Raw genomic sequence first — 9,111 nt, 5'->3', positions numbered from 1 at the left:
GGAAAGGATTATCTGTAGTACTTCACTTTTGCTGGCTGTCCAAAGTATAACTGCTATACCCTAAAAACAGTTCTAAAAAATGACCGAGGGCTTCCCTGGTGGCGCAGTGGTTAAGAACCCGCCTGCCAATGCAGGGGACATGGGTTCGAGCCCTGCCAGGAAGGTACCACATGCCACGGAGCAACTAAGCCCGTGGGCCACAACTACTGAGCCCGCGTGCCACAACTACTAAAGCCCACGCGCCTAGAGCCCATGCTCCCCAACAAGAGAAGCCACCGCAATGAGAAGCCCACGCACCGCAATGAAGAGTAGCCCCCGCTCGCCACAACTAGAGAAAGCCCATGCGCAGCAACGAAGGCCCAATGCAGCCAAAAATAAATAAAATAATTTATAAAGCAAACAAAAAATGACCGAGAAGTCTTGTCAGAGCCCAGCATTAAAGCAGCCAAATGCTCTTTGTACAGTTCTTTAAGGGGAAGAAAAATTAGTATCAAGCACTGTTATCACTGATTCTTCAAAGCAGCCAATGCAGGTGGTGGTGACAGCCCCATTTCAGAGATGAGGACACTGAGGCTCACGGTAATTAAATAATGTACAGAAAAGTAGGAACAGTAGAAATTGCCAAACTAGCTTTTAGAACCGTTTATTTCTTTTTTTTTTTTAAGTGAGCAAAAAACACCAACAGCAAAAGGACAAAAGCGGACAAACTTTTTCAAATTAGCTGTGTCAGCAGATTCTGTTCATTTTTATTTATAGTTCCCAATCAATTAAAAAAAAACGTTTTCCACATTTGCATAAGGTCATCTAGGATCAATAACAACTTGATCTAGTTTAGGAACATGAAAAGGGAGAGTACTGTAGACTAAGTATTGTTCACTAAAACAGATCTTTTTTGGGTAGGTGGGTCATCTCTGAGGAAGCTCTTATAATGCTCCTCCCCCACTCCTCAACTCTCCACCCCCTCCACCAATGTCTAGTATAGATCAGTAAAAAGTAAAGTTTCCAAAACACCTGAAAACAAAACAAAACAAAACAAATTCCAAACTCTTAGCAGAGTGAATGAAGAAGACCAGAGAGAAAAGGCAGCCCAGCCCGCGTCCTCCTGTGCTACAGCAAACACCTTTGCCTACGGCGCAGGAAGTGCCTGTCAAGCCCACTAGAGCAAACTGGCTGTCAGGAGGAGAAAGAACTGCATTAGAAGAAAAGTTCTGAGGACTGTTAGTTCTTAGGACTGCTTAGAACCTCCTATCCCTTCTACTATATGGAAAGCAGCAAGACAGTCTTTCTAAAATAATACTGCTGAACTACTGTGACCCTTGGGCACACCCATGGAAAAGAAGCAAAGGCTGCCCTTCCCTTCGATGGTGAGAAAGGGGACCAGTCCCTTCTGAATGCCCCAGGATGATTCTAGGGATATCATCCAGCCCAATTCTGAACCTGCACACCATCTGAGGTTGTAGTATCTTCATTTGGGGGCTGCAATTGTTAGCTGGAATTTTCTTAAACTTCTTCACAGATCAATTAAAATGTTTCTAAGAGGGATTCTTCTGAAAACGTTAGTCAGGTCCCCAAAGGAAAACCAAACACATGTTCTATAAATACGCTTCATCTTCCGAGACAAATTTAGTCTCACTGTTGACTTTTTCCCTAAAGGGAGGGTTAGGGAGGCCTCTTCCTTTTCAGGGTGCAATATGAAAGGCCAGGTAAGTAAGAAACAGAAACAAAAGTGAGGGACGTTTTTGGTTGCTTGGTTTGGGGAGGGGAGGTGATGTGGAGGTTACTGTTGTGACATGTTGCCTCAAAATAGAAACCACAGAGCAGGAACAACTGCTTTCCCTGTTTTCCAAGACAGAGACAGTGCTGCAGGGCAAAACCTCACCCAGAGTTGCCTGCCTGACGGTGCACTCGTCTCCTCTGGGCTATTCTACGAGTAACAGGTATTCCTTCAGAGAAGCTGGCAGTGGAAGGCCCTTCACCGCATCCGGCAGATACTGGAGTCCCAGGCTCCGGCGCACAGCATAGCGAGAGAGGGTTTTGAGGGTCCCTGGGGCTGAGCACAGAACAGTCAGTTTTTCACATAGCTGCTGGTCTTTGGCCACTTCTCGTGGCATGGTGCCATTTTTCCTTAATTCAAAGTGTCCCACGGCTCTGTGGAGGAGCTCAAAGCAAGAGTCCTCTTTCTCTGTTCCAAGTCCCCTGACTAGCAGAGCCACCAGGCGGGAGATGGGCGTCTGGCCTTTTAGGTTGATGACTCTGACCTCTGCACCATAATCAAGAAGGATGCTGATGCTCTCAAGATTTCCCTTCATGGCGGCCCAGCTGAGCGGGGTGTCATTGTTGTAATCCAGGGCATTGACAGAGGCCCCGCTCTCCAGGAGGGCGCGCACACACTCGGCATTGTTCTTAAAGGCTGCCCAGTGAAGTGGGGTGTCTCGGTTGCCGTCCAGTGCATTGGGGTTTGCACCATATTCCAACAGGACCTCCACACAAGCCTCATCTTTCTCAGCTGCATAGTGGAGGGCTGTTCGGTTATAACCATCCAGGGCATTCACCTGTAAAGGGGGAGCAACTACATTACAGTGTATAGACGACTGAGAGGACGACAGGCTGGCAAAGACACTTGCATGTGTCTATCCGTTACCTTTGCTATGTAGCATTCTGAACATGAGGGTCAACAAGTAATTCCCAGGGAGTCATGGTGATCAGGATGGAGCTATGACAGGAGCTGAGGAGCAAATAGGAAAACAACTGTCCCCAGACAACCGACACTATGATGTCCACCGATTAGCTGGCCTGCATTATCTAGGGTTTTGCTTCCACGTTCTTATTTACTATTCACTAGGACCTCTACCACAGAGTAAGGGGAAAGAAAGAGAAGATGAAGTCTAAGTCCTCGTAACTACTCTGAAAGATGTTTATTGGAAAGCGGCTTGCATATACTGGCCAGAGAAAAGGGTTTGGATTATTTTACTTATCCTGACTCACTCTGTATCCCGTGGCTAACGGCAACCAGACTGAAAAATAATGAGGTCAAGATTCTGCCCGTGTAGCTCTGCTGTGTTCTTTAACCATCCAGAGAAGCTCAGATTGTTCATCCAAGTCAGCCCCCTGCAAACATCTGCTGTGAGGTCACAAGAGAGCCTGGAGGAAAGCATGTGGAGGAAAGAACACAGATCTTCCAGTGCTGGAAGAGCAGCTGGCTTGCTAAAACTCAGCATCACCTATAATTTTTGAAGGCTACAAAGACTTCAGATCCCAGGTTTAAATAGCGAATTATCTTCTCCCATGAAAGGCACTAAAAAAAAAATAAACCCCTGCCATATTTGAGTTCAACCTTCTACTTAGCTAAAAACTGCCTCCCCCACCACTTTTATCATTGACGTTAATCACTGGCTTTCACTTCAGGGTCACTCATAAAAGTTACGGGATAGTTAATGACAAGTAGAGAACAACATGGCGGTGTGGAGGTGAGGATGCGGGGGGCTGCAGCAGGCTTACCGACCACTGTGTCTGGGGCCTGCACACCAGCTTCATGGCGTGTGTGATTCAGATGAGTGCCGCAGCGTGTGCACCTTGAGGATGCCTCAAAAGCTGTCGAAACTGCTGATTTATTTATTTAATAGGCACTTACTTAGTAATTACTACATGCTAGTGCTCTAAACAGTTTACAACCTTATGAAGAAGACACCACTATCATCCTCATTTTACAGATGGGGAGACTGAGGCAAAGAAAGGTTAAGTAACTTGTTCAAGGTCACACAGCTGGAAGTGACAGAGCTGGAATTCAAATTTATGAAGTATGGTTCCAGACTCTGTTCTTTTAATCATTCATTATACTATTCTGCTTCTTGCTAATGCCAATAAAAAGTAATCTGTGTTTTTTTATGTTAAGATACATTCGCAAGAAAATAGGAACAAGATATGCTAAGACAGAAAAAAAAATCAGTGGGCAGAAAGAGCACAAGTGGCTCAGTCCTGGGGAAGGGACTGCCTAGTGATCTATTTTCCAGTGACAGAGGTATCAGGAGTGTACATCCAGTAGCAAGTCTCAAGTGGTTTACGTTGGATCAGGGCTGAGGGGCCTGGATAGTCAACAGGCAATGAGAGGATTAAATGGAAATATAAACAACCCTAGAAGGAAGGCTGAGAGATTAAGGGGAGATAAAAATTCCCTCTTCCTGGAGTCATGGACAGTGTAAGAAAGAAAGGCAAAGGAATGAAATACTTCAGATGATTCACCATTACATTTTGTTTTAATATTGGCCATGCCAATGTTACCAGGAGCTAGAAGGTGGGAAGAAATGGGAGAAGAGACAAGAAATTGTAGGAAAGTGTGAAGCTCAAGTTTAGTGCATCACTGATGTGACAGCATTAGAAACCTTACCTCAGCTCCCTTCTCCAGCAGTAATTCCACACAGTCGGCATCGGACACCATGCAGGCACAGTGCAGGGGCTTCAGCGTGCCGTGGGTACAGTTCACATCTGCTCCCTGTGGGCGAAAGGAAAGTTCTATCGGTGTCTTCAGCTCTCGCTCACCACGCAGGACAAGACTCAGAACAAGGTCCGGGGGGAAAAGGGTCCTAACTCTGTACTGTAAACATACTACCAGCCCCAGTTTCTATTCCTATTCATTAAATGATATTATAATGCCAATATCCAAACCAAGAGAATACACTGAAGATGAACGAAAGGAACTGTCGATCCCTTAGATCAAGTCATTAAGTTTCTCCACAAGCTAGACTGCCAGATGGTCATTTGGACATCACTGAGGACATAACCTTATATGTAAAAGCAATGGAACCTTATCATCAGGCAGGAAGGTTGGAAAAGCAATCAACTTTCTATGGCTACCATGCTCTGAAAAAGTCAGGAAAGGGAGTCTTTCAGCCTGAAGCCAGGAGAACTGGCGTGCTCTTCTGCCACCTGACAGATGACCATCACTAATACTAAGGTCATCTTAATGTTATCTCTTTGTTCATAAACATCTTCAAAGTAGCCTATTATTATCAGCATTCTCTGCCACCTAGCCCCCCACTGGTACTTCTATTTCAAATGTGGTAAAGAAGACGGAGATACCACAGCAGACCAAAGTCACAGAATGACTCGGCAGCAGAGCTAGAATTAGAATGTGACCAAGTTTCTACTGTTCAGTCTTCTGATACCACTTTTGCCGAGAGCAAGCTAACGCTGTATGACTTTTTCTTCTCACAGCTGTGCCACACAACTCTGAAGCAGCTACAGGGCTCTAGGCTTTAAGTAAGGACTCTAAAGTTGTTAAAAAGAATGTACAGAAGTAACTATCTGGATGCATTCTCTAGTGACCAAAAAAATTACCCTGTAACTTCTCTTCAACAGGAATAATACACAGAAAAAGGCATCAAAGCCCTTCTAGGATACAGTCATTCAACAGAATTACTGAATAGTAGTGGTTAGACATCAGATAGTTAAGTTTTCTTAAGTCAAAAATTACCATGCATGTTAGGGGTTGATCTTCTCTGTGGAACTTTAAGTGGTGGCTGTTGGTAAGACAGAAGGCCAGTGATATCTCTCCATGTAATTATTACAAAACACAAGGCCACTTATGCTTTGCTTGCCTCCTTCCTCCCTTAGTACAGCATGTGTTGAAGACTTTGAGCTTGCTGGGTCCCATAGGCACCATATGCAGACGGAGATTTTTACAGAGAACAAGGGACTAGGTTTATCTAGAACATAATTCCTGAAGAAAAATATCATAGGCGCAAAGTGAAAGGCAGAAGGGAAGAGAAGCAAAACATAGGCTAAATATATTTTAATGGTCAAGTTAATACATTTTAGAAGACTGTAAAAACTCCCTGTGATCTTGTGCTGAGTCAGAGCTGCAAACCTGTCATCCATTAGGATTCCCCGGGAGCTTTCCCACTTCACCTCCCCAAGGACTCTCGCATCAACACAGCACACTCACCCCTCTGATGAGGTCCTCTACATTGTCATGTGGGAAGGAGCGAATGGCAGCGACTGTTCGGATTAAGCGCTCTGAGAGAGAGTATTTGCTCTGAATGCTCTGCATAATATACCACATACTGGAACTCATCAAGGCTCAGAGTACGTTCACATGCTCCAAACTGCCTGAAACAAAGATGTTTTAGGCATACACAGTCTCACTGAGCACACCTGTCCTTAGTTAGAGGCTCTCTGAGGCCTTCCCACTACTAAAACCAGATTTCAAATAGATCAATGATTCATTCATTAATATCATTTTTTCTTAATCATAAGAAATAGATTATAATAGTTGCTGAAGGAGCTGGGTAAACCTGGATGCAAATGTTCTGACCCTTGAAATCTCAGTTCTACTCTCGGACCTAGCCTGGCACAAGATTTCCCCAAGAGGCTCCAAGGTCCCCATGGAGCTCTGTGTGGTTTAAAAAAGACTAGGCAAGGAAGGGGATCCTTTTAAAGGCTAAAGATGCCACAAAACATTCTTTTCCTCCTCTGAATTATGTGGTCTTTATTATCAGCACCCCCTTTAGGTTACTTGTTACATGTGGACTTGCAGTATAGTTACGGTCATATTGTCCTTCCATCTAAACTGTAATCAATTGGAAGGCAAGGTCCTTGTCTTCTACTTTTTTGGCCCATATAAGGCCAGCCACAGAGTCTTACAAAAAGTAGGTACTTAATAAATACTGATTGACTGACTAAAGGGTATGGGAGTGATTGCTACTTGTGAGAAGAGATGGAACAAATACAAATGACAAGGCATCTGTGAAACAGTTTAAAATGTCTTCAGCAAAGAAAAAAATAGGAAGTTTTTGAGGTAATATTCTAAAATAAGGAAGGAACGCCAAAGTATAATTACTCTGGGGTCATCTATATAAAATTAGAAAAAAATTTCAAAGTTCACACCAATGACATATGCTTGCAGTTGTACGAAAACAAGCACATTTAAGAGTGAAAAATGAATTTAAAAATTGGCCATTTGTGACAACTGTGAAGCAGACTTGAGTTCGGCGTTGGAAGAAGAAAATAATGCAATATACATAAATTCAACTATGATAAGTTTCGGCTGTATAAGAGCCATGTATCAGTTGGGGAACATTTAAGATTACAGCAAAGAAGGTGGAGTATTTCTATGAAAAAGCATATATCAAACTGTAGAGAAAGCATGGTATGCTGTACGGCTCTCTAGGTAAAACTGTTTAGGAATCCATGTTCTTATCAAACTATAAGCTCCTTGGTGGTAAATACAGTGTTATTTTTAACAGTGCCTCGCACATGGCAGGTTCTCAATAAATATCTGTTGAACCAGTGTAAAGCTTATTACTTTGGATCCTAAAAAAATCCAAGACTTGCAGTAATTAAACATCTTATGCATATGATGACTACTAAGGGAAAAATCCAAAACTTATTTTGGTCATTTCATACTATGTAATTTTTGCCTTTTGTGAAGGACTATCCCCTTATACATTATGCAATATACTATAAACTCTAATAGTTTCCATTTTGCTAATCAGTAGCCATTTATCTGTTTAAAATATATACAGTATTAATTAATGGAATGCAATTTAAAAATATTCAATTCATAAGTATCAATGATTCAAATTGGGTATTCTCCCCTACTTTATTAAGAATAAGTAAGCTTACACACTTGTTTATATGCCTCCCTGAAATTTTCTAGATAGTTTAGACTTGGCATACGTTTTAATCTCTCCAACAGCCACGAAACTCCTCAGAGACAAAGGGTCTGTATCTTACACTTCATTGTTGCAAGGAAAAAGGGGGAAAAGGCATAGCTGCATTTGAGTCAGCGATTTCAAGAACGGGGGCAGAAAACAGAGCGTCCAAAGTGGAAGGCTTACACCGAAGTGGTTCTGTTAACCATTTCTGGGTCATGATAATCTGAAAATACTAGACCCTGCTATCATTTTCGGAGCGCCCTTGGGTTCCAGGCTAAGAACTCCTAACTCAGAATATGACCACTGGTTCTCTGCTGCTGCCGCCTCGAAGCTCGTGCTGAAGAGTGAAACTTCGGGGCACATAGACAACATTCACTGTCAGGGAAGGTCAACGAAATCTAAACTCGACGTATCTCCGGGCAGCAGCCTATGCACGGTTTGACCCCAAGTCTCCCCTTTCCTCTGCTGGTGCTGAAAGTCCTCTCTCTCCCGTTTTCTTTCACTTTGGATCCAGAGACAACCCCAAGGTTTTTTTTTTTTTTTTTTTGCGAAGCTAGAAGCATAGTAGGAGAGAGGTGACGTTCAAGAGCTCTGGTGCTAGTGAGGCCAGGCTTCCGCCCGCCCAGGCGGGCCCCCGCCCCACCGCACCTGCTTGGGGGAGAAGTCGCGGCAGCTTGGTCTCGCCAAATCTAGGGGGGCGACGGACAACTGCACGAAATGCGAAGACACGTGGTGTCACTTTCCGCACGGGCTCCTCAGAGACCGCAGCAATTCCAGCAGGTCCCGGGGCCGGTATTGAAACGGGGTCGCGAAATCTGGCAGGAGAGCCCCTGAGGCGGACCAACCCCTGCCCCGATCTCCCCAGGGCCCGGAACGAGGTCCCAGCCTCGAGGGCTGGCGGACCCCGAGCTGGGAGTGGAGGAAGCGTTACTGGGCGTGGTGCCCCGGATTAGGGAACCAGGCTGCAGACATTTCTGCAGCGGGTCAACACTCACCGAACTGCAGGGCTGACCTGGGTGGTGAAAGCCGCTGTCAAGACGTGACCCGGAAGCAGAAGTTGCCTCCCGGAGGCCCCTCTGTTTACAGGATAGGTGACTAGAACGGGCGCCTGCGCAGCGACCAGTGTCCGAAGGCGGAACGCGCCTGCGCAGACTTGTGACGCCGCCTTGGTCCAACCAAGGCTTAGTTAACCGCTTTGCTATCTAGGCCCGCCACAGGGTTTGCGCAGGCGCAATGTGGCGCTGTCGGCTGCCGGCCGGGCGCTGAGTCCGTGGCGGTCGTGGGCAAAGAGCTCACTCCCCGCTGGCTGTTCGACCAACTCCGTGGGGCTGTGCCTGCGTGGAGCAGGCCTGCAATGAGTTCATCCGAGCCCTCCGCTGCCTCCCACTGTCTCCATCTGATACCGGACCTGAACAGCCAATTCCCAGATTATTCCCAAACTCGCGACTCCGATGCGGTT

General features: G+C 45.2%; 1 protein-coding gene across 8 annotated transcripts; it reads right to left on the bottom strand.

The window, feature by feature from the left end:
• Nucleotides 1-629: 629 nt before the first annotated feature.
• Nucleotides 630-8,754, bottom strand: ASB8 (ankyrin repeat and SOCS box containing 8). Of its 8 annotated transcripts, none has more exons than XM_032644606.1 (5): nt 8,648-8,699; nt 5,942-6,105; nt 5,471-5,716; nt 4,385-4,489; nt 709-2,552 (listed from the first exon to the last, which is right to left on the bottom strand). In XM_032644606.1, exons 3-5 carry the CDS (start codon nt 5,471-5,473, stop codon nt 1,920-1,922), a joined length of 741 nt encoding a protein of 246 aa, XP_032500497.1. In that variant the 5' UTR covers nt 5,474-5,716; nt 5,942-6,105; nt 8,648-8,699; the 3' UTR covers nt 709-1,919. The 8 variants fall into 8 exon arrangements, with proteins under 8 accessions (XP_032500493.1, XP_032500497.1, XP_032500496.1 ...); XM_032644605.1 differs by lacking the exon at nt 5,471-5,716 and adding an exon at nt 8,301-8,360 and having other exon boundaries at nt 8,648-8,662; XM_032644602.1 differs by lacking the exon at nt 5,471-5,716 and having other exon boundaries at nt 630-2,552; nt 5,942-6,101; nt 8,648-8,754.
• Between the last annotated feature and the right edge of the window lie 357 nt (nt 8,755-9,111).

This window comes from Phocoena sinus, chromosome 10 (assembly GCF_008692025.1).
Source record: "Phocoena sinus isolate mPhoSin1 chromosome 10, mPhoSin1.pri, whole genome shotgun sequence".
NCBI lineage: Eukaryota > Metazoa > Chordata > Mammalia > Artiodactyla > Phocoenidae > Phocoena > Phocoena sinus.
The sequence above is the reverse complement of the archived record's forward strand: the minus strand, read 5'-3'. Positions and strand labels throughout refer to the sequence as shown.

Coding starts and splice junctions, on each gene's coding strand:
- ASB8 (XM_032644602.1), bottom strand. CDS start 6,070: ATGAGTTCCAGTATGTGGTATATTATGCAGAGCATTCAGAGCAAATAC. Junction 4,490..5,941: donor TAGAGGACCTCATCAGAGGG/GTGAGTGTGCTG, acceptor TTTCGCCCACAG/GGAGCAGATGTGAACTGTAC. Junction 2,553..4,384: donor TGCTGGAGAAGGGAGCTGAG/GTAAGGTTTCTA, acceptor CCCCCTTTACAG/GTGAATGCCCTGGATGGTTA.